Source organism: Sus scrofa, chromosome 2 (assembly GCF_054392235.1).
Source record: "Sus scrofa isolate SSC_HxYL_T2T_F1_AM1 chromosome 2, Sscrofa_HxYL_maternal_Yorkshire_Landrace_v2.0, whole genome shotgun sequence".
Lineage (NCBI taxonomy): Eukaryota > Metazoa > Chordata > Mammalia > Artiodactyla > Suidae > Sus > Sus scrofa.
The window spans coordinates 105,319-129,017 of NC_139384.1; the positions used below are offsets into that span (position 1 = coordinate 105,319).

Genomic DNA, 23,699 nt, shown 5'->3' on the forward strand with positions numbered 1-23,699 from the left:
CTGTGGAGCTGGCTCCTCCAGGGCCCTCACGCGCGTGGGATCACACAGCCTTGGTCCTTCGCCGACGACGGACTTACTCCGCTGAGCGTTAGTGTCCTCAAGCTTCATCCACGTTGCGGCATGAACTTCCTTCTTCTGAAGGGTGAATGATTCCTGTTTGTCTGCCTTTAAAAACCAGTGCAAGCCTTTCTCTCTTTGGTTGCTTTGCCAGACCCCCCGGCATCTTAGGGTCCCAACCAAGAAGCATTTGACCAGCAGGCTCTGGGGGAGGGGCACCTGTCTGGCTCTCTGAAGAGAAAGAAAAGGCCATTCCTAGACAAGCTGTGGACACCAGGGCTCAGGGCGCTTGGTCCACTCTTTATGGGAGACAGAGTGGCAGAGGGCCTTGCTGGGAGCACGGGTGTCAGAAACGAGTCTGAGAGCAGGTCACGACATCAGTTACGACCGCCTGAGCCACGTGGGACAGAAGCCCACGGGGCAGGGGTGCTCACCAGGCAAGGGCTCGGGGGGTCGTGAGGGCGTCCCAGGTCAGGCTGCTCTCCCTCCTGCTCCTCTGGCCTCAGTACGCAGTTTCCATCCTCACGTGCTTGTCATTCCCGGACCTCCAGGCCCAGGTCCCCATCCACCCAGGACAAAGGTGAAGGATGCCAGGAGCCCAAAGCTGTGCCAGCTCTGCCCGTGCTCTTCACCCAGAGCACCGTGGCTTCCAGTGAGCTCACCCGGAAGCCTTCCTCTTCCCTCTCGTTGGCCAAGACTGTGTCCCACGGTCAGCTCCTAGGTAACCAAGCTTTACAGGAAGGCACTTACCCAACCCTTGCAGGGAAGGAGAAGGGCAGAACAGTCTTGGGCTGACAGCTCGCAGGGCCTGTCACCTCCAGTTCCATTTGGGACCCCCAGGCTCCAGGGGTAACCTGAGTTGGAAGGAGCACTGAGAGGGTTATGAAGGTGTGGGGAGGTGGGGCTTTGGCGCTGCCCCCCAAGGGGAAAGTTGTCAAAGGAGAGAGACACCGGGCCAGCAGGAGTGATGTGGGCATCAGGGTGTTGGGGGGCCGAGTCGGGGTGGAGGGGGAGCGGGGGAGTGGAGGGAGCAAAGCTGCTACGGAGCAGGGGGCGCTGCAGACAAGGGAGTGGGGGAGACGAAGAGGGGCTGCTTTAGCCACCGCCCTGCCCTGGCACTCCAGGCAGAAGGAGAAATAGCTAGAGAGTTTCTTCAAGGGGAACATTCCAGCAAATGCTCGCACCGGCCGCTGGAGGAGCCGAAGCCCAGAGTGACTATATTTTGAGACTTCCAGCACCGCCTTGATGATTTCTGGATGCGGCTGTGGGCCCAGAGCCGTGAGGCTGTTCAGATTAAGGTGGGTTCCGTTGGGGGATCCATAGCTACGGAAGGGAATCACTGCGTGTACTCCTGAAACTGGCACAGCATGGTTCATCAACTATGCTTTAATTTAAAAAAAGGAACACCCCCCCAAAAAAAGAAGTTTAAAAAAAAATGTGTCGTTCAGTGCTTCTTAGCAGAGTCAGAGATATTCGGCCATCACCACAGTCAATTCTAGAACATTCCATCTTCCAAAAAGAAGCCCCACCCATTAGCAGTCACCGCCATTCCCCTCCTCCCAGCCCCCAGCAACCTCTAACCCACTTTATATCTCCGTGGACTTACCTGTTCTGGACATTTCACATGAATGGATTTGGGCAGTGTTTTCCTTGTGGGTATGGCTTCTTTCATGAGACTAAGGCTTCCAGGGCTCGTGCGTGTTGTAACGTTGTCAAAGCGTCCTTCCTCTTCCTGGCTGAGCGATACTCTGCAACCCCTTCTGTTTGTGCATTGACACCTAGTGTTTTGGCACTTCGGGGCTATTCTGAGCTCCAGGGCACGTTTGTGTATAAGTGTGTGGGGGTACGTTGTCTTTGCTGCCCTGGGGCAGATTCCTCAGAATTCTTCTCTGGGTCACACGGAGCCCCAGGTTCCAAGCCGCCGCGCCACGTGACAGTCCCACCAGCAGCAGGGGAGCCTTTCCATTTCTCCACATCCTCACCAATACCTGCTGGAGCCGTCCTGCCGGGTGGGAAGCAGTATCACATTATGTTGCCCTATTTTTTTTTTTTTTTGAGCAGTTTTGGGTTTATAGAAAATTTCCTCAGAAAGTCCTGAGAGTTGTTATGTCCCCTGCAATGTCCCTATCGCTAACACCATGCATTCGTGTGGAACATTCGTTACAGGTGATAAACCCATGTTAATCTTTTTTTTGTCTTTTTTTGAGAGCCGCACCCAGCATATGGAAGGAAGTTCGCGGGCTTAACCCACAGAGCAGGCTGGGATTCAAGCCTGCGTCCTCACAGATAATAGTCGTGTTTGCTACCTCTGAGCCATGACGGGGACTCCCCAAACCCATGTTGTGAACCGAAATCCATCGTTTACATCGGGAATCACTCTTGGTGTTGTACATGCTGTGGGTTTGGACAAATGCGACTGCCACACATCCACCATGATACTCTCGCAGGGAGCAGTTTCACTGCCACAAGACTCCCCCAGACTCCACCTGCTCATCCTTGCCTCTCCCAACCCCTGGCAACCACTGACTTTGTGCTGTCTGCCTTTTCCAGAATGTCATGGAGTTAGAGTCCTACCATATGTGGCATTGTCAGACTGGCTTCTTTCACTGCCCGCTGTGCATTCAAGGGTCTTCCACGTCTTCCACGGCCTGAGAGCTCATTTCTTCTTATCACTGATGAATATTCCATTGCACGGATGCACCAGAGCTGCCTTATCCATTCACGTATTGAAGAACATCTGTGTCCAAGTTTTAGCAAGTATGAAGAAGGTTGCTATAAATATGCGTGTTTTTGTGTGAAGTAAAGTTTTCGGCTCATTTGGGTAAACACCTAGGAGGGCAATTGCCGGGTCGGCAGGTAAGCCAATGTTCAGCCTTGGCAGAATCCACCAAGCTGTCTTCCACAGAGGTCGCACCATTCTGCATTCCTCCAGCAATGAATGAGAGTGTTGCCATTGCTCCGGGCCTCCCTGGGGTTTGGTGCTGTCAATGGTCTGGGCCACAGTCGCACCGGCAGGTATACGCTGGTGTCCCACTGTTTAATGTCGCGTTTCCCTGATGACACACGGTGCTGAGTCTCTTTTCCTATGATATTTTCCAGCTGCATATCTTCTTTGGTGAGATGACAGGTCATTTGACCATTTTTTAACCAGACTGTTTGTTTTCTTATTGTCGAGTCTGGAAAGCTCTTCCTATATTTCGGATAACTGTCCTTTATCATATATGTCTTTTGCAAACTTTTCTCTCAGTCCGTGGCTTGTCTTTTCTTTCTCTAACAGTGTCTTTTGCAGTGCAGAAGTTTTTAATTTTAACTGACTCAAATGTATCCATTTCTTCCCATGGATCATACCTTTGGCATGGTGGCTAAAACATCATTGCCCAAAACACCAAGCTCACCTAGATTTTCTCCTATGTTTCTCTTCTAAAACTTGTATTCTTTCGCATTTCACGTTTGGGTATATGATCCATTTCAAGTTCAGTTTTGTGAAAGGAGTGAGGTCTTTGTCCAGATTAGTTTTCCCAGGCGGATGCCCAGTAGCTTCCGTGCCATTTGTTGAAAAAGGCTCTCCCTCGCCTTTCCTGTCGTATGGCCTTTGCTCCTTTGCCAAGGATGACTTGGCTCTATTTGTGTGGGTCTGTGTCGGGGCTCTGTTCTGCTCCACCGAGGTATCCGTCCAGTCTCTTGCCAGCCCCACACTGTCTTGGTCACTGTAGCTTTACAGAAAGTGTGGGAACCAGGTCGTGTGCATCCCCCGACTTTGTTCTCATTCACGGTCATGCAGGCTGTTCTGGCCTGTTCAGCATCAGGGTGTAGGTATCCACACGAGAACCTGCCTGGATGTTGGCTGGGATTACATTGACTCTATAGACCAACCTGGCAAGGACTGATGTCGCCAAAATATTGAGTCTTGCTGTGCGTGGAACATGGACTGTCTCGCCCACAGCCTGATTTCTTTCGTGTGTTTCCTCATATAGGTCTTGCTCATTCTTCCCTGCATCTATACCTATGCATTTCGCCTTTTGGGGAACTAATGTGAAAGATAGGCTTTCATCTGAAATTCCACTTGTTGGGGTTCCCATTGTGGCTCAGTGGTAATGAACCCAATTGGTATCCAGGAAGATGTGGGTTTGATCCTTTGCCTCGTTCAGTGGGTTAAGGATCTGGCGTTGAAGTGAGCTGTGGTGTCACAGACGAGGTCACAGACGAGGCTCAGATCTGGCATTGCTGTGGCTGTGGGGCAGGCCAGCAGCTGCAGATCCAATGTGCCCCGTAGACTGGGGACTTCCATATGCCATGGGTGTGCCCCTAAAAAGCAAAAAAAAAAAAAGAAAGATTCAAAGTCACGCCTTTGGAAGTGGCTCTGCTGAGCAGCTAAGCTGAGTGCCTTGTGGGCAAGAAATCCAGAGTGGGTGGTACTGCGTGCACGCTGGCTCCCTGTCCCACCCTCCTGGCTGGTTCCCTACCTTCCCCTCTTGCCCAACCCTCCAGCCATGCCTCCAACTCTCAACCCCCTCTCCTCATCCCCAGCTGCCACACCTCACGGCAACATTTCCTGGAGACGCTGGCCCCTGTTATTGAAGCCTTTTCCAGAGCTGTTATCAGCAGGTGCTGAGAGATTGCGAGGGCACAGAGTCCATTCCAGGAGGGTCCATCTTAGGAAATGAGGAGGACCTTGCCTCTCACATCACAGGCCTCAGGACATTGCCCCATGCTGGTTGTGGCAGGACAGGTGCAGCGCCACTCTCAGCCTCAGCTCCCTGAGCCCCAGTGCTGCCGTGGCTCTTCTGACAAAAGGAAAAGACTATTCTGAGCAGAAGTTCATGGTCAGCAGTGTCAGTACTGGGAGTGGGGGGAGTAGAACCAGAATTGCAGTAGGGTTAGAAACTGGGACATTCTTGGTGCCCCCGAGAAAACAGCTTCCTAGCAAAGTGTCACGACAGACGTGGGTGATGATAACAACCAATGCCTAGAGTGTGTCAGACACATGCCTTACAGCTTCACTCCTCTCAGCCCGTGACACTGAAGTGCCGACACCATGCCATTCTGCAGATGAGGAAACAGAGGCACAGAGAGGTTAAGTAACTTGTCCAAGGTCACCCAGCTATCAGATGGTGGGGCCAGGATTTGATCCCAGACAGTCTCATTTAGGAGAAGGTTCTCTTCTGTCTAAAATGACAGTAAAAGGGAGACAGGTCCATTGTAGAGACCTTGCTTTCAAGAACTCACACTGTGGAGAGAGAAAATTGAATGTGCATTTAAGAGAAACACGCAGTGGCCTGTGTGGGATGTCTGACGGTGCGCCTCTCAAGGCTCAGTGAGGGGACAAGCGAGGACCACAGAGGGCCTGCAGAAGTGGGGCTGTGGCCTAGGGGCCCCTCGATGTCCACCAAGTGTACAGGGCTAGATTCCGTGCACGGCCAAGTTCAGCTGGGACCCTACACAGGGCTCATGGGAGTTGCCCCTCTGGCAGCTGAGGCCAGACTGCTTGGGGCTTGTCTCCAGGGCCCTAACTCCAAGGAGACCCTGCCCGCTCCCCTGCTTTGCTGGGTGCTGCCCACAGCATGGTCTGGAGTGGAGGTCTCGTCCCTGCTCTGGGCCTGGCCCAGGTGGAGCTGCCGCAACACACCAAGCAGGTGCACTGGCGGAACAAGTGAGATTTGTTCATGTTCTTTAAACAGAACTAAGTGCCCCTCTGGCCAGGATGGTGTCCCTCTAGTCTCTCCCCTCGCGACCCTGCTTTGTGCCCCGGAGGCTCCCGGTGGAGGGCAGTCCGCAGGAGTTTAGGGAGCAGGAGGGAGCAAGGAGACTACCATGGCATAGGCGTGAGCCTGGACAAACAGAACCAGCCTGAGCCCTCCTCGGGGGAGGGGGGGGGGTCTGTCGGTCTTAAATAGAAACAGAACGCATAGGTAGAATGGGCACCTCTGTGGACCCCTCCCGCCCAGGACGCTGGGTTCCCCTGCCCCGCCCCCCACCAAGAGCAGCTCTGACTCTGATGGATGCAGGACTGAACGCAGGGTTGACTGATGGGGCCAGAAAGGTAGCGGAGATGCCAGAGCCCCGTTCTTGCAGACACCCTCTCACAGACACGCTGTCACACAGGCGCTCTCCGAAATACTGTGTCCCTTCCCTGTGGCTGCTTGGCCAGTTAGAACAAACTCGGTGGCTTAAACAACACACATTTATTCTCTTATACTTCTGGGGGTCAGAGGTCCAAAGTGGGTCTCACAGGGCTGAGATCCAGGTATTGGCTCGGCTGTGCTCCCTCTGGGGGCTGCAGGGAGAATGGCGGCCTTTCCCAGCAGCACTTTCAGCTTCCAGGGCTGCCTTCCACGGCAGGCGGCCCCTTCCTCTACGTTCAAAGCCAGCAGCCTAGCATCCTGCTGTGCCACGCTGCCTTCTGTGCCAAACCTCCCTCTGTCTCCATCCTGTGACCCTCATGATGAGATTTAATAACAGTCCAGGATCACCTCTCCTGAATTTAACCTCATCTGCAAAGCCCCTTTTGGCTTAGGAGTGGACATGACAGGTTTCAGGGGTTAGGACCCGATATCTCTGGGGGATACTAGTTAGCCTCCCACGGGTACAAACACAGCATTAAGGTGGTCACACAGACAGACGCAGAGGTACACACACCCCCACTTTTCACACAGGAAGACAGCAGAAGCCCACACTGATGGGCTCTCACGTGGCCCCCATCAGCCACACGCACTCCTCACATCCAAACCTCTTCCCCTCACTCGGCTCGAGCCTGGCTCAGAAGACCACAGAGCTCTTCCCTGTCCCATGATCTCCCGGCTCCTTGGTGACAGCCTTCCTCTCCCTGATGACACCGTGAGGTCCTCCTTTGTCTCAGGGTTCTCCCTCACCCCCGCCTTCAGAATTTAGCCTATCTTGAGGACTTGTTAAGGTTAAGGTCTTGTTCTGAACCACCATCTCCTCCATGCTGTCGACCTTGCTCTGAAGTTACCTGCTCACGGCCACGCTTCAGTGCCACACCCCACGGGTTCTCAGAGAATGTGACCTGAATAAAGTAACGGTAGGAAATCAAAGGTCACTGAGCAGAGCTCTTAAAAGCTGGCTATATGCTCGTGCCACAGCACCTGAGTTTGGGAGCTCGGTGACCATCGGTGACTGTCGGAAGGACATCTGAGTGTTGGCTGAGCTAGAACACCTGGGTCTGGGGCATGGACGGAGCGGGACAATCCCCTAGGACTTGACTCCAGTTAGCCTGGGGAGAATCACCTCTCTGATCCCCACCTCTGCCCCTGAGTGCTAGACCCAGGGGCCAGACTCTGTGGACCAGCCAGAGGCCTCTTGCTCCAGGTGAGTGCTGGCTTTCAGGGGAGTCACTTGGGAATCGGCTGGTCTCAGCCCCCAGGTCCTCTGCCTCACCCTGCTGACCCCATGGGCCTTCACACCCCTTAGACACAGCCCTCCCCCGTGGCCCTCAGGCTCAGGCTTCTAGGGACTCCATGCTCTCGGAGGGATCTGTGCAGCCTCGGGCCCTCAGACTGACCCCACTCAAGGGTGCAATGTGCATGGGTGTCCTGGGGAATCCAGGAACTCAGTCTGGGCCAGGGAATGAGTGCAGCTCCCTGCTGAGGCCAGCTCTGCTCCAGGCTCCTGGGGAAGAGAAAGGGGGGAAGGAAAGGAAAGGGAGGAAAGGGGAGCCTTTACGAGACTCTTTTGGACATCTTACCTGGGAGGCTTGACTTGGAACGAGGAGGGAGGTGCGGAGCAGGATGGCGCCCCCTAGCGCTTAAGTCACCGGCGGCCAGTGCCCGCCCGGGAGTGGCCCCACTTCACCACCAAACCGCGATGCAGCCAGCGCCAAAGCCTTGGAACGCCGCGGAGCAAAGCCCCCGATCGGGGTCCTGGAGGGGAAGACGACCCTCCCCGTAGAGCGCTACCCAGCTTTGGCCTGGAGCCACCTGGTGAGCTGGGAGCGCGTCTAAGCCCCTGCCCATCGCGGGCTCCCTGCGCCGGGGTCGGAATGGCGGGGAGGGGCCGAGGTCACCGGGGAGTGTCACGCCTGCTAACCTCGTGCGCGGTTCCCAGCATGGAACCCCTAGCTGCTGCCGCCCGCGAGCTGCTCTTGGTTGCGCTCGAGGACCTGAGCCAGGAACAGCTGAAGCGCTTTTGCCACAAGCTGCGCGACGCGCCACTGGATGGCCGCAGCATCCCTCGGGGGCGGCTGGAGGGCTCGGACGCTGTGGACCTTGCAGAGCAGCTGATCCATTTCTACGGGCCGGAGCTCGCGCTAGAGGTGGCGCGAAAGACCCTGAAAAGGGCAGACGTGCGCGACGTGGCGGCGCAGCTCAAGGAGCAACAACTGCAGAGTAAGCACCGGGTGGGGGAGTCGCTGGGGTCGCTGCCCCTCGATTCCCTAGCCCCTGAGCAGAGTCCTGGCCACCGGCCTCCCTTCTTCCTCCCTTCTTCCGCTTCCCCCAGAAAAGCCCCGGCGCGGCCTCCGGCCTTCGTTCACAAACTCTGGGCCCTAGGGCTCCGATCCTGCGGGTGGCCCCGGACAGCTGATTGCGCCCTCCCCACACCGCACAAGCGGCGGGGCCTTATCACAGTTCTCCCTTTCAGGGCTCGGCCCCAGATCCTCGGCGCTGCTCTCCGCGTCCGGTAGGTTTCTGCCACAGGGAGGCGCAGGCCCCGAGCTGCCCAGGTTTTGAGCCAAGGGCTTGGAGTGCCCTCGAAGTCGCTTGGAGCCTCCCAGCAGCTGGTCCCTGGGAGGAGCGCAGATGGGAAGGCCGGTGGGGGGAGGAGGTGGCTGTGGCTCAACAGGGGCGGCTGAGACCTGCGCCCGGCAGGGAGGACCACAGGCAGCAAGAGTCGGCTGACACAGCCCCACCCTCGACCCCCTGTTCCCCCCTCCTCTGTCCGGCCCCTCCCTGCCCCCAGAGTACAAGAAGAAATACCGAGAGCACGTGCTGCGGCAGCACGCCAAGGTGAAGGAGAGGAACGCCCGCTCGGTGAAAATCAGCAAGCGCTTCACCAAGGTGCTCATTGCGCCCGAGACTCTGGAGCACCGGACTCTGGGGCCGGCGGAGGAGCCGGAGCCAGAGCGCGCTCGACGCTCAGACACTCACACCTTCAACCGCCTCTTCAGCCGCGACGCGGAGGGCCAGAGACCTCTGACCGTGGTGCTGCAGGGCCCGGCGGGCATCGGCAAGACCATGGCCGCTAAGAAAATCCTGTACGACTGGGCGGCGGGCAAGCTGTACCACGGCCAGGTGGACTTCGCCTTCTTCATGCCGTGCCGCGAGCTTCTAGAGCGATCGGGCACGTGCAGCCTGGCCGACCTGATCTTGGAACAGTGCCCCGACCGCAGCGCGCCGGTGCCGCAGATACTAGCGCAGGCCGAGCGGCTGCTTTTCATTCTGGACGGTGTGGAGGAACTGCCGGCGCCGGGGCCCTCTGAGGCCGTGCCCTGCACAGACCCCCTGGAGGCCGCCAGCGGCGCGCGGGTACTGGGCGGCCTGCTGAGCAAGGTGTTGCTGCCCGCAGCCCGCCTGCTGGTGACCACGCGCGCTGCCGCCCCCGGGAGGCTGCAGGGTCGCCTGTGCTCCCCGCAGTGCGCCGAGGTGTGCGGCTTCTCGGACAAGGACAAGAAAAAGTACTTCTACAAGTTCTTTCGCGACGAGCGGCGGGCAGAGCAAGCCTACCGCTTCGTGAAGGAGAATGAGACGCTGTTCTCTCTGTGCTTTGTGCCCTTCGTGTGCTGGATCGTGTGCACCGTTCTGCGCCAGCAGCTGGAGCTCGGCCAGGACCTGTCGCGCACCTCCAAGACCACCACGGCCGTGTACCTGCTTTTTGTCGCCAGCTTCCTGAGCTCGGCGCCCGCGGCCGACGGGCCCCAGCTGCAGGACGAGCTGCGCAAGCTGTGCCGCCTGGCCTGCGAAGGCGTCCTCGGGCGCAGGGCGCAATTCTCCCAGAAGGACTTGGAACGACTGGAGCTTCTCCACTCCCAAGTCCAGACGCCGTTTCTCAGCAAGAAGGAGCTGCCAGGCGTGCTGGAGACCGAGGTCACCTACCAGTTCATCGACCAGAGCTTCCAGGAATTCTTCGCGGCGCTGTCCTACCTGCTGGAAGACGAAGGCTCTCCCAGGGCACCCGCTGGCGGCGTAGGTGCACTTCTGCGGGGGGACGCGGAGCCGCGCTGCCACCTCGCGCTCACTACGCGCTTCCTCTTCGGACTGCTGAGTGCCGAGAGGATGCGCGACATCGAGCGCCACCTAGGCTGCTCAGTTTCCAAGCGCGTGAAGCAGGATGTCCTGAGGTGGGTGCAGGAACAGGGCCAGGGCTGCCCTAGGGCAGGGCCGGAAGGGACCAAAGAGACCCAAGCGCTCCAGGGAGCTGAGGAGCCAGAGGAGGAGGAGGACGAGGAACTCAGCTACCCGCTGGAACTGCTCTACTGCCTATACGAGACGCAGGAGGAAGCCTTTGTGCGCCAGGCCCTGCGGGGCCTCCCGGAGCTTGCCCTGGAGCGAGTGCACTTCAGCAGAATGGACCTGGCAGTCCTGAGCTACTGTATTCGGTGCTGCCCGGTGGGACAGGCACTGCGGCTGGACAGCTGCAGACTGGCCATTAGACAAGAGAAGAAAAAGAAGAGCCTGGTGAAGCGGCTACAGGGCAGCCTAGGCGGCAGCGCGTGAGTCTCCAGGGCAGGGCTGCCCTCTTTTGCAGGTCCTGGGGGGGCGGGGGGGCGGGGGCATGTGTGCCAGTGCACGCCTATGCACCTGGGTGTTCATGTGGGCCTGGGAGTGTGTCCAGACCTACGCCTGCTCCCTCAAAGAGAGGCATAACTTCAGGGCTGATTTTCCCCACCTCCTTGGGAGGCAGCGCCCAGTGTCCATCTTCTTCCCCAGCTTGTCCTTGCCCTGCCCACCTGCAGCATCCACATCCAAGGCAAACCTCCTATGGCTACCCCTGCCGTGATGCTTTCTCGTACCAAGTTCTGGAATACACCATGCCCGCTGTGCCTGGAGCCTTTGCACCTGCTGTTCCCTCCAACCAGAACACTGTTCACTGCCTACCCGCAAAGCCTCTCCAGACTCTCCCCGCTGGCCTGAAACCATTTTGTCCTTAGAAGTGCCCCACTGACCGCTCTGTGCCCTGACCTCTGCCCATGCCTCTCTCCTCCACCGGACCCTCAGCTCCTCGAGGGCAAAGCTCATGCCATTGCTCCTACACACGTAATTCCAACTTGGCACCTGACCCAGGTGCTCAGCATCTGTCGGGAATGGCAGCACGTTGACAGGGGTTGGGGCTGGGATGCCCGTTGCCGGTGCAAGGACAGGCCCACATTGGGTATGCAGGTGACATGCCCCCACTGGACTCGCATGGACAGCTTCGGTGGGGAGGTGCATGGGGTCACAGATGAGGGGGTTCACTCTGGGCTTGGGATGAAGAGGGAGGAGGGGGTCCAGGCTCAGCTTGGGGGTGAGGGCAGAAGCAGCTTCGACACCTCAGGACCCTGGGGAGGAGTCCTTCACAGGAGGGAGGGATTGGGAGGGCCGCTGGGGCCTTCACCTGCCTTTCTCTTTTAGCAGCTCTCGAGCCACTGTGAGAAAACCCCTGGGCTCCCCTCTCCGTCCACTCTGTGAGGCCATGGTAGACCAGCAGTGCGGTCTGAGCAGCCTGACGTGAGTGAATGCGCCCCCAGCCCTTCCCCTGGAAGTGACACAGTCCCTGGGCCAGAACAGAGGTGTGGCCTGTCTGAGGATGGCTAAAGGGACAGGCTGAGAACCTGTGGCCTCTGGTGTCCCATCCTGGGGGTCCGCAGGCTCTGCCCACACAGGACAAAGGAGGGAAGCGGGGATGAGGGCAGGGGCCCTGTCAGCAGCTTAGGGGTGAGGACAGAGGGTCCACCCCAGTTGGAGTGGGAAGGAAGTACAGCTAAGCATTCTGGGGGACGAAAAAGAAGGCCGGCCTGGATGTCCTTCCAGGGAAGGCTGCTAAGTGCTACTGGAAACCGCGGGGTCCCTCTGGACCCTCGGCAGCAGCTGTGGACGGTGTTCAGGGTGCGGGCTGGGCCAGTCTGCCGGCTCGTGCTCTTGGGCAGGCCCGTCTGTCGGAGCCTCCGAGTCCTCTCACGGGAAATGGCGCCCGTCGCCTCCACCTCGGAAGGGGGACGTGAGCATCAACGAGACAGTGCTTAGTGTGGGATCTTGCCAGTCACTGGTAGCCGCCAGCAAGTAAGCCCAAAGGAAGACATGCATAAGGACCGGCTCTGACGGAGCATGGGGCCACATCGATGGTGACGTGGTAGCTTAGGCGGGTGTAGACATCAGGAGCCAAAACGGTGACCAGCCCCCGTGGCGCATGGATTCCGCTGCTGCCCTGAACGCAGGAAGGTGTTCTTCACAGCGTTATTCATGCTGGCAGGAAACGTAGAAACGACGCAGTGCCCACCTGCTAGGGGCTGGCTAGCTAAGTTAGCTGGGCACTCGCTGGAGCGCCATGTGCGGTTAGAAATCTGGAGAGTGAGGTGTGTCATCAGCTCATCCGAAAGCTCTGGAGAATGTTCTGAGGGGAGAGGGGAGAGCGGTCCGGCGGGGGCGCACAGTCCTGCTCCCAGGGACGCCCCTGGGGACAAAGGGTAGGAGAAGCTCTGTGGGGCCAGAGAGGCAGGTGCGAGCCAACACACCTGGGAACTGACCCTCAGCCCCCAGGAGTGGGCAGTTTGCACAGCACCAGGCAGCACGGGAGCTGAAGGGCTGCAGACAGACCCACGTACCCTCTTGACAGGCTGTCCCACTGCAAACTCCCTGACTCCGTCTGCGGAGACCTCTCTGAGGCCCTGAGGAAGGCCCCCGCCCTGACGGAGCTGGGCCTCCTCCACAACGGGCTTAGCGAGGCCGGCCTGCGTGCGCTGAGCGAGGGCCTGGCCTGGCCGGAGTGCCAGGTGCAGACACTCAGGTGAGGCCCGGCCTGGAGGAACCTGGGGAGGGATGGGGGCGCCCAAAGCAGCTCCTGAGGTCAACCCTCCCTAGGATGCAGCAGCCCGGCCTCCAAGGAACGCCCCAGTACGTGGCTGGTCTGCTCCAGCACAGCCCAGCCCTGGCCACCCTGGATCTCAGTGGCTGCCAGCTGTCAGAGCGCATGGTGACCTACTTGTGTGCTGCCCTGCGGTACCCAGGATGCCGCCTGCAAACCCTCAGGTGGAGGCAGGGGCGGGAAGAGTGCCGGGAATACAGCCTCTCAACTCTGGGGGGTGGGCGCCAGGGCTTCTCCCAGACCCTAAAATGGAGCCCTTCTGCAGGCCCTCCTGCATGACCCCACTGAAACTCGGCCCCTGGAGACCCACCCTCCAAATCCCTGCCTCGAGCATCTTTTGTCTGATGCCCATGGCCACCGTCTGGACCACACCCTTTCACTCCCCTGAGGGCTGGCCCTTCGTCCCTGCCGCCTCCCCCCAGCCTCCGACAGCCCCCTGACTGGCCACTTCCTGTCATTATGCGCCTTTGGCACGACCCAGGCAACAGCCCCATCACTGCTCCTGTCACTGCCTCCCTGAGCCCTGGCCTCCTCCCTGCTACCAACCCCCTGCTTCCCTCCTCCATACACGCTGCAGGCTAACCTCCGTGGAGCTGAGCGAGCGGTCACTGCAGGAGCTGCAGGCTGTGGGGACAGCCAAGCCAGGACTGGTCATCACACACGAAGCACTGGGCAGCCGCCCCAAGCCTCCCGAAGGATTCGACAGTGCCCTCTGAGGCCCCGAAGGCCAGAACCTGGGAGGGCTCCATTCGGCCCAGTGGAGGAGCCTTCCCGTGCTTGGGGCCAGAGGAAGCTGCCCTGCTCTGGGCAACTCTCTTGAGCCTGAGGGGCCCTGGACAGGCAGGAGGACACCCTGACAGATAAGACCCCTCCCTGGTTCTGGACAGGCCCTGGGACACAGCCTGCCCTCACACTCTGCGGCCAGGTCCCATCTCCGTCTTCCACTCCTGGGAACTCCTCCTCCCTTAACCCCACTGCTGCTCCCCCCACCTTCCTCTCCTGGGACCCTTCGGCCCCCTCAGTGCAGGCGCTCCCCGCACCCCCAGCAACTGGAGTGATGCTGAGAGCTCCCAGGAACTGAGCGCCTACCGCGTGTTGGCCTTTGCCTGGGGACTTAGCCCAGAATGACCCATTCATCTAGCCTGTCCCCATCCGTGGCCCCACAACGGCTCCCAGCCCTGGTTGATCAGGCAGGGGCTGACCGTTGACTGAAGGTAGGCAGCTCACCGTCCTCCTCAGGAATTTCGGTCTTGGCGTTCGGAGCGAGGCCACCGTGAGGCTGTGTGGTCCAAGCCCAGAGATGTCCACTCACTGTCTGAGGGCTTCAGGAAGAGAGACCAGAGGAGAGGGGAGATGGAGCAGTGGCCCCTGGTTCTGGATGGGGGCTATGATGGCGCAGGTGGTGGGCAGCGCCCCATGCACTGATAATAAACTCTTCTCCAGATTCATCTCTGTTGGTCTCTGTTGCGCTTGGCCGGGCATCCTAACAGCTGGTCTGAATCTTTCCTTTCGTCTTAACCCGACTGAATGGGTTGGAGTTGTAGCCCCCATTTCACAGGTGAGGAAACTGAGGCTCAGAGGAAGAGCCTGGCTGCAGGAAGCTCCGAGGTGAGCCTTGGCCTTGATGGGCAGGGCCAGCAGTGGACAGCCCCTGAATCCTCAAGTCTTCTCTGCTCAACACTGCTGGCTCCAGGCAGCTCCGGAGATCCCAGCCCGGGTGGGAGGGGCCCTGGGAGTCAGTGCCTTCACTTTCCCAATTTCCCTGCCATGATCCATTTTCTTTTTTTTTAATTTTTATCTTTTATTTTTTATTTTTGGCCACACCCATGGCATGTGGAAGTTCCCAGGCCAGGGATCACACCCGCACCAAAGCAGCCACTTGAGCTGCAGCAGGGACAATGCCAGCCCCTTAGCCTGCTGAACCACAAAGGACCTCCCGCAATCCATTTTCAAATCCAGTTATTCATTCACAAAACAGATAAAACTTCTGCCCTCTTCGAGTGCCTTCCAGGCGGCAGACAGGGGCTGTGGAGGAAGGGAAGCAGGGCTGGGGGTGGAGCCGGGGGTTCCTCTGACCGTGAGGAGTCTGGGGACATCCAGGTGAGGATGGGGCGTGTGGGGCGGACGGAAGTGAGGGAGCGGTCTCAAGGTGCCTTGAAGAAATGGCAGTGGAGGCCGTGGAAGGGCCGTGACAGGGCGTGGCTTTGCCGGCTGGGGCGTCTACAACCTGGACTGCGTGGCTTGTCCACAACAGAAGTGCGTTTCTCACAGTCCTGGAGGACAGGCAGTCCAAGGTCGAGATGCCCGTCCATTTGGTGTTTCCTGGTTGCGGGTGGCTGTCTTCTGGCTGTGTCCAGCCAGGCTGGAAAGAGAGCAAGCTCTCGGGCCTCTTCTAAGGGCACAAATCCCATTCTTGACAATTTTTGAGCTAATTATGCCCCAAAGGCCCCAGCTCCAAGTACCTTCACACTGGGGGTTAGACTGCAACAGATGGACACACCCCGTCCCTGACTAAGTGCACACTTAGAACAGTGCAGAAGCAGCAAGGAAGCCTGGGTGGCAGCAGTGGGCTGGGGGAGGGAGCCCTGGATGGCTCATCCTGCCGCTGAGATGGGCACCACTGCACGCTCCTAGCAGACTCTGATCCCTCACAGGGTGGCTGTGGCCCTGCTAACAAGGACGGTGAGGGCCAGAGCAGGACTGCACCGACCCAGGAGGACCTCTAAGAGGGGATGGTGAGAGCCAGCCTGCTCTGGAAGGGGGCCTCCTGGACGGATGTGAGTGTGGGGACACAGGGCACCTGAGCAGCTGGACAGGTGAAGTCACCATTGCCTGTGCTGGAGGAGGCCACAGGAAGAGCAGGTTTGGGGGACACATCTGGCTGGACAAGCAGACAGCATCGTCATCTGGGTCAGATCAGGGCTAGAGAGACAAGGGCCAGACGGGGCAGGGGGACAAGGAAGGAGACAGAGACTGAGAGAAGAGGCTGGGGAGAGCCAGAAAGCCGCCCTGAGAAAGGCAGGAGGGTCTCCGGCACCGGGGTCTCCAGCCTGCCCTCTCCGTCCAGGAGCCAGGGAGGAATGGGAGCCGGGAGAGGGGCCACCTCAGCCGAAAGCCCCAGGGCCCTCTCAGATCCACCCTTTGCACTGGGCTCCTCCTGCGGGTTCCCCCAAGCCACGCCCAGCAGGTCCGTGACCCACCGGGCGGCTTTGCAGGCGGGGCGGCGGAGGCTGCATCCTGTCCCGCCCCAGGGGTGGGGAAGCGCTGAGGGCCCGCCCCGCGAGGCCCTTGGACGGGGACCGCGGGGCCTTCCGGCTGACTCGGCCGCTCGGCTACTTCTCTCTCCAGTGGCGGAGGGGTGGCGCTGACCCGGCTGCAGCCCAGGGACCCACAAGGCTGCGGTGAGCCCCAGAGACCCCCACCCCAAACTCCGTCTGGCTTCCTGAGGACGAGTCCCCTGGGCTGAAGTCCCCTCTCTTCCCACCAGCAGGACAGGGCCGTGGCTGCGCCACCTGGAGAGAGCTGGAAGGGTTAGGATTGAGGTCCTCAGGTGGGAATCTGGGGACTCCGTTCGGTCCCTGGAGATCAGTACTTGGGGGTGGGGGGCGGTCGGCGAGCATCTCAGGGTGAGGGTGTTTCCTGAGGGGGCTTAAGAGTAGGAGGCCTGGAAAATCAGGGCTGCCCAAGTGGGCCCACACCCCTCCCTCCACCTGTGAGTGCCATCAGCCAAGTTCCAAGGCCGGCTTTGGGGTTTAGAGGCTGTCAGAAGAGAGCAGCCCAGCCAATTGTGGGGCCCTCTGACTCCCCCTTCTCTAGGCCGCTCCACTGAGCAAAGTGTTCCATGGAGGATGCTGGCAGGGACCCCACCGTATTCACTGCCCATTCTCTGCCCAGTGACCCCCGCCTCTTGGCCACCGTGACCAACGCCTACTTAGGCACACGCGTGTATCATGACACACTGCATGTGAGTGGCGTGTACAATGGGGCTTCGGGGGAAACGCACCGGGCCATTCTGCCCAGTCCCCTCAATGTCCAGCTGGAGGCCCCTGCAGGGGCAGGAGAGCAGCTGATCAACACCTTCGCCCTGGACACTAACACAGGTAGCCCCCGCCTACCCGGGCCCCACACCTCCCACCACTGCTCCAGGTGAGTGGGAGAACCGCCAGGGGCCCCGTCCTCACTCGGGACGGCCGGCTCCCAAAGAAAGAAGGCCCTGAGCAGCCCCTTTGTGAGGTCTTTAGCCGGCGGGCCTCCTGAACGGCCAGGAGCCTGGGGCCTCCTGTGTGGCTGTAGCTCCCGGACGGCAGTTGGGGCTCCACTCCCAGCTCAAAAAGGTGGCAGCTTTGGGACTGTCCTCGGCGGCCCCAAGCTGGGTGGGTGAATGGCCCTGCCCTCCCCTCCGTCCTGCCCCAGGCTCCTTTCTGCACACCCTGGAGGGCCCCAGCTTCCAGGTTTCCCAGCGCATCTGTGCCCACCGCGTGCTGCCTCACGTCCTGACCTTCAGCGTGGCCATCACCCGCCTGGCTGCGAGGAGCTGGCCCATCACAGTGCGGCTGCGGTCAGCCTTCTCCCCAGAAAGCCCCGACCTGGACCTGCACCTGGGTCCTGACTTCCAGGGAGCCCGGTGAGGAGGGGGCAGGGGGCGGCCGGGTGGCGGGAGGTGGAGCCGGTCCCTGAGACACAGCCATGCCCTTGCAGGTACCTGTATGGCCACACGCTCACCGCAGAGCAGCCCGGGGGTGCCCAGCAGGAGGTGCACATGCTGTGGACACCAGTACCCCCGGCCTTGACCCTTGGGGAAGGGGAGGAGAATGGGACATGGGAGTTCCTGACGGTGGTAGCTGGCAGCCAGGCCGAGACCCAGGCCTGCCTCGCCGAGGCCCTGCAGCTGCAGGTCAGGGGCACTCTTTACGCAACCCACGCCCAGGCCTGGGCCCAGCTCTGGGCAGACTGTGGCCTGGATGTGGACGGGCCGCTGCCCCTGCGCCAGGCCCTGCGTGGTGCTCTCTACTACCTGCTCAGCGCCCTGCCTCAGCCGGGGACCCCAGGGTACGTCTGCCACGGCCTCAGCCCAGGCGGCCTCTCCAACGGGAGCCGTGAGGAATGCTACTGGGGCCACGTGTTCTGGGACCAGGTGTGTACCAGCCACCCCAACAGGCACCTGCCGCAGGGCCGGCAGCACACAGAGCGGCTGCCTCTGCCCTGCCTGGGACAGGGCTGTGGTTGGGGAAGGCAGGGGGTCATGGCAGACGGAGGGCTTCCCGGAGGAAGCAGTGGCTCAGCTGAAGGATGTGGTGGCATTTGATGGAAACGAAGGGTTCAGGCAAGGGGACCAGAAGGTACAGAGGCCCAGAGCTGAGCAGGGGTGTGGCATGTGGCCAGGGCAAGGGGGCGCCCTCACTGCCCCCGGCAGAGCAATTGCAGACGGGGCTGGGGAGGCCAAGCAGACTTGAACTGGGGGAGGACACGGACAGAGGCGTGTCCTAGGAAGACCTTCGTAGCTGCTGAGTGGAGTGAGGGTGAAAGAAGGCGAGGCCTCAGACAGGGGTGGGGGCCGGAGGAAGCTGGGCCAGGGTGACCTCTGGGCTTGAGAGGGTCGAGAATGCTGCTCGCACTTGCCCTGACTCCTGGAGAAGCCGGTGCTCTGGCTCCCTTTACAGGGAGGCTCAGAGAGCCTGAGCCATTCGCTCTCGTTCAGGCCACTGGTGAGCAACAGCATACGTCCCCCCCCGGCTGCCCACTCTCAGAGCACCAGGCAGACGCAGATGCCCACTAGGGAGTGAAGTGCTGGGCAGAGGGCTTGAGAAGCATGGGGCTGGCAGGCAGGAGAGGAGGGAGCTGGACAGGGCCGCATGGAGAGCCCTGGTGGGGAGAGAAGGGGAGAGCTCCAGAGCAAGGGGCTCTTCTGCTCTGCTCTTCTGCCCTTCTGCCCTGTGCTCTTCTGCTCTGCACAATGCCCTGTGCTCGCAGGACCTCTGGATGTTTCCCAACATCCTGATGTTCCACCCGGAGGCCGCCAGGGCCCTCTTGCAGTACCGCATCCGGACGCTGAGCGGGGCCCTGGACAACGCCCGGAAGCTAGGCTATCAGGTGAGGGGACCTGGGCCCCCAGCCTACAGGGCGCCCACATGGCCTGGTGCGCCCCCTCCCAGGGCTTCATCCCTCACCCAGCCCCCCTCTACGGGTAGGGCTGGGATGTCCCGGGTTCCCCTAGGGGGTTAGCAGCGTCCCTAACCTGTACAGCACATGTGGGAACAGCAGCCTGATTGGGGCCCAGCCGGGGTCCCCTCCCTGCCCTGCCCCAGGGCAAGCACATGGAAGAGACCTGGTGGAAGCCACTTGGCCCACGGTGGGGACGCACATTGGGCATTCAGGGCCAGCAAGCCCCCACGAGGGCACCTGGACAGTGGGTGGCCTCACCTCTGTCTGCCCTCCGTGATGGAAGACCGACAGCATCAGAAAATGGGTGGGCTGCCCGCAAGTCTTCTCCGTCCCCCAGGGAGCCAAGTTCGCCTGGGAGAGCGCCAGCTCGGGCCTGGAGGTCTGCCCTGAGGCCATTTATGGGACCCAGGAGATCCACATCAATGGGGCCGTGGTGCTGGCCTTCCAGCTGTACTACCACATGACGCAGGTGAGGTGTCGCCATGCCCACCGGGTGTGACCAGCCACCACGTGGGGCCATGCCCTCCCACGCTGCCAGGACTTCCTGTCTGGGGTCAGTCCTGTGGAGCATCTCAGAGCCAGGCCTTCGTTTCTGGGCATTCAGAAGGATGGGCAGTGGCAAGTGACCAGTGGGAAGTGAGGTCACAGGGGCTCTGGGCTCTGACTCACCCTCTCCTGCTCCCCAGGACTTGCAGCTCTTCCAAGAGGCTGGTGGCTGGGATGTGGTCAGTGCCGTGGCTGAGTTTTGGTGCAGCCGCGTAGAGTGGAGCCCTGAGGAGGAGAAGTACCACCTAAAGGGTGAGACTGTGGGGAAGGCAGATGGGCACCTGGGTGTCGGGAGGAGCAGGAAGAGGGGCTCGTCGGGAGCGGAGGGCGCTGCAGTGGGTGACTTCCCTGAGACCTGCGCTAAAGCATCCTCTTGCACGTGTGTGTCCAGGAGTCATGCCCCCTGATGAATACCATTCCGGGGTCAACAACTCTGTGTACACCAACGTACTGGTCCAGAACAGGTCAGACAGAGAACCGCCCCACCTCCACCCCTCCAACCCTCCGCCGGGGGGCAGCCAGGACTGCTGGAGCTGCAGCCCCTCTCCCCACTGTCTACTCCTAGCCTGCGCTTTGCTGCTGCACTGGCCCAGGACCTGGGTCGGCCTGTCCCCAACCAGTGGCTGGAGGTGGCTGATAAGATCAAGGTGCCCTTTGACCCAAAGCTGAACTTCCACCCTGAATTTGATGGGTACCAGCCTGGTGAGTGGACTCAGAGCTCCTTCAAGTTCCTCTCCCCTCCCGTCCCTGATGTGGGACTTTGTGCCCACCCTGGATGCCCCTTCCCGACAGAGCAGTCCCTGCCCAAGCCCCCTCCGTACCAGCAGCACCTGCCCCTCCTCCCCCAGGAGAGGAGGTGAAGCAGGCGGACGTCGTGCTCCTGGGCTACCCCGTCCCCTTTCCCCTGAGTCCTACTGTGCGCAGGCAAAACCTGGAGATTTACGAGGCTGTGACGTGTCCCCAGGGCCCCGCCATGACCTGGGTGAGGAGACACGGAGGTGTGGGGCGGTGGTCCTCATGGCAGCCCCAGCCCTGCCCCCTGGCTTCAGCCTTGCCTCCCCCCAGCATGTCCTCTGCCTCTGACCCCAGAGCATGTTTGCCGTGGGCTGGATGGAGCTGAAGGAGCCTGGGCGGGCATGGGACCTCCTGGAGAAGAGCTTCGCCAACACCAGTGAGCCCTTCAAGGTCAGCCTGGCCCCAGCCCCGACCTGCATGCCAACCATGCCCACCCCTGCACTGACTGCCTGCCCCCTGCAGGTGTGGACCGAGAATGCAGATGGCTCAGGTGCAGTGAACTTCCTGACCGGCATGGGGGGCTTCCTGCAGGCGGTGCTCTTTGGGTTCACGGGGTTCAGGTGAGTGCGGGGGCCAGCAGAGGGCAATCACTGCAGCCCACCCTCCTCATAGAACCTTCCCCTCCTCCCAGGATCACCAGGGCAGGGTTGACCTTCGACCCCATGTGTCCGGCGGGTATCTCTGGAGTGTGCGTCTCTGGCATCTCCTACCAGGGGAGCAAGCTTGACTTTTCCTTCTCCGAAGGCTCTGTGACAGTCACGGTCACAGCCCGGGCAGGGCCCTGGGCCCCCCCGCTGGAGGCTGAGCTGTGGCCATCACAGGATCGACTCCCCCTGCCCCCAGGTAGGCAAGCACTCCCAGACCCACCCAGGCATCCAGGGCATGTGAGCCCAAAGATAGCCCCAATGTATGCCCTCACCCCATCACGCCCCCTCTCCTTGCAGGACACAAGGTCTCCTTTCCCTGCTCTGCTGGCCGGATACAAAGGTCGCACCCGTGGGAAGCACGGGCCACAAGTTCTGCTCCCAGAAGCGCGGCTTGTCTTGCCTCTGGGACGCCTCCGTCGAGTTGAAGGGTCTCCAACACATGCCTTCCCTCCACCAGGAGGAAGGGGGGTGAGCTGTGGAGCAAGAGCCCACCCCCCCTACGACCAGCCAAGGCTGAGGCCAAGTGTGCACGAGTTCAAGGCCACAGCCCTGGGCTCATCTGTCCTAGGTGGGCACCCCTCAGCCAAGACTCTGCCCACCTCCTCCTCCTGGGGCCTCAGCCCCTCGGCTGGCACATCAGACTGGGGTTCTCCGGGGGTTCCCAAGAATGAGGTGAGAACACGTCTGCTGCCGAAATCTTGGTGCGGGTGGTGCCTGCCACCCCAGACCTGCCTCGGGAATTAAAGCTCAGGGCTGGGCAGGCTTTGTCTGTTTTAAGGGCTGATGGGCTCCCTCCAGAACGTGAGGGTTTCCTAAGGGATCCCGTTTCCCCGACCCTTGGGCTGGGAAGCACAGTCACAGGCTCATGTGCCCCTCCAGCCCTCCTAATTCTGGCGCTGCCCCTCTCTGTTCTCAGCCCAAGCTGTCCAAGGCCGACGACCTGTGATGGACCCAGCCCATGAGGGAGCGGGAAAGTGGTTGTGTGGGGGCACCAGGGTCGCCTGCCTCCATGGGGCTGCAGGGAGCACGGCCTCCAGGCATGTGGCTGAGCTGCAGACCAGCACGTCTTTCGGTGCCAGGTGCCCAAGGGCACGTGGGCTCAGAATGGAGCCAGGGCTTTGGGGGTGCTCCCAGCTGTCCACAGTCTCTCCCTCCACGACTGGCAGGCAGGTCCCCTAAAGCAGGGCATGGCAGCCAAGAACGGTCCCCATGGAGCAGACACTTACCTTTACAGCTGGAGCCAGATGTGGGCACAGGCATCAGGTCAAGTGTGCCCACAGGTCCGACATGGCCTATAGCCTGCCATGTGCGTGCCCACCTGTGCGTGTGGCGGGGAACCTTCCGAGAGGCTGAGACAGGGTGGCAGCGCCCGTGTGCTGGCATGGCTAGTCTGGCCCGTGGCAGCCAATTGCCTAAACTTGACCAGGGTCCCTCGACCTGCCGGGAGACAGCCCAGGGCAGCAAAAGTTGCTGATGCCTGGCTTGACCATCCATTCTCTGTCCTCAGTACCTGGGCACAAGCTGGACAATCTCTGCTCCCCTCACCAAATGTGGGGACCGGCAGACCACCCCCTGCTTGGGGATATGTGCCCAGCCACCCACAGGGGGGCCCCTGCCCCCAGCCCCTGGTCCTGCATGGGCTTGTCCCTTCCTGGGCCCAACGTGGAGCTCAGTGTTGGAGCACTGTCTCCATCCTGGTCTGAGCACGGGCTGTGTCCTCGGTCCAAGTGGGACGAGTGCCTGGGAAGGGGCAGGGCTCCGTCTCCATCCTCCTCAGGGGCTGGCTTGAAGCCGTGCACACTGGGTGCGGGGCTGGGGCACCACAGGCGGGCACCCGGGACTCCTCTCTGCTGACACCATGTGGAGACAGCTGGGCCAGCTGTTGGCTGTCACACCAGGGGGCTGCACTGAGGGCTCTGACTACAGCAGCCAGACAAAGACCCCCACCCCAGCCCAGGCAGGGTGGGCAGGCAAGGGGGGCTCCCTGGGGAGGGAAGGGACCATGGGTGGGGTGCTCAAAGCCCTAAGCCACCCTGTGGTTAAGGCCCCTGCAATTAGCCTGCCCTGTCATCGGCCCAGCCACAGCAAGGCCCCAGGGGCCTCACCCTTAGCCACACAGGGTGTGCGTGCGTTTAGCAAGCCCCACCCCTGCCTGGGTCTAGTAGGGGGACACGAGGGAGGTAAAATGATATAAGGACATGCACCTCACACCAAGGACACTCAGAAAGTGTCCTCACCTCCCACACTCCCTCTGCACAACAGCACGTGCACGAGTGTATGATGCGTGTGTGCGCGGACGATGGTGTGACCAGGCCTGTGTGCGCATGTGTCTCTGTGTCCAGCCCCACCAATCCAGGAGGGAGGGAACTTCCTCCTGGGGTGGAGATTTATCAGAATTAAAGGGACGAAGGGGTCACGAGGACAGAGTGACCCAAAGAAGGAGCTCAGCGCAGGTCCAGCCACAGTCCCTGAACACACACT

The 23,699-nt window shown here is 60.6% G+C and overlaps 2 protein-coding genes across 6 annotated transcripts; both read left to right on the forward strand.

The window, feature by feature from the left end:
* Positions 1–6,075: 6,075 nt before the first annotated feature.
* NLRP6 (NLR family pyrin domain containing 6) lies at positions 6,076–14,516 on the forward strand. Of its 5 annotated transcripts, none has more exons than XM_021082527.2 (8): positions 7,159–7,383; positions 8,119–8,399; positions 8,653–8,691; positions 8,971–10,720; positions 11,622–11,714; positions 12,820–12,990; positions 13,065–13,232; positions 13,646–14,516. In XM_021082527.2, the coding sequence occupies exons 2-8, from the start codon at positions 8,120–8,122 to the stop codon at positions 13,782–13,784; spliced, it is 2,640 nt and encodes an 879-aa protein (XP_020938186.1). In that variant the 5' UTR covers positions 7,159–7,383; position 8,119; the 3' UTR covers positions 13,785–14,516. The 5 variants fall into 5 exon arrangements, with proteins under 5 accessions (XP_084865961.1, XP_084865962.1, XP_020938186.1 ...); XM_013992081.3 differs by lacking the exon at positions 7,159–7,383 and adding an exon at positions 7,865–7,994 and having other exon boundaries at positions 11,619–11,714; XM_085009835.1 differs by having other exon boundaries at positions 6,076–8,399; positions 11,619–11,714.
* A 1,632-nt stretch (positions 14,517–16,148) lies between these two features.
* PGGHG (protein-glucosylgalactosylhydroxylysine glucosidase) lies at positions 16,149–21,978 on the forward strand. Its single transcript, XM_085010285.1, has 16 exons — positions 16,149–16,255; positions 16,320–16,469; positions 16,559–16,618; positions 16,963–17,168; positions 17,482–17,692; positions 17,767–18,202; positions 19,039–19,158; positions 19,568–19,699; positions 19,917–20,028; positions 20,168–20,240; positions 20,342–20,478; positions 20,625–20,758; positions 20,866–20,961; positions 21,034–21,131; positions 21,203–21,414; positions 21,516–21,978. Exons 1-16 carry the CDS (start codon positions 16,149–16,151, stop codon positions 21,641–21,643), a joined length of 2,412 nt encoding a protein of 803 aa, XP_084866411.1. The 3' UTR covers positions 21,644–21,978.
* The last annotated feature ends 1,721 nt before the right edge of the window (positions 21,979–23,699 follow it).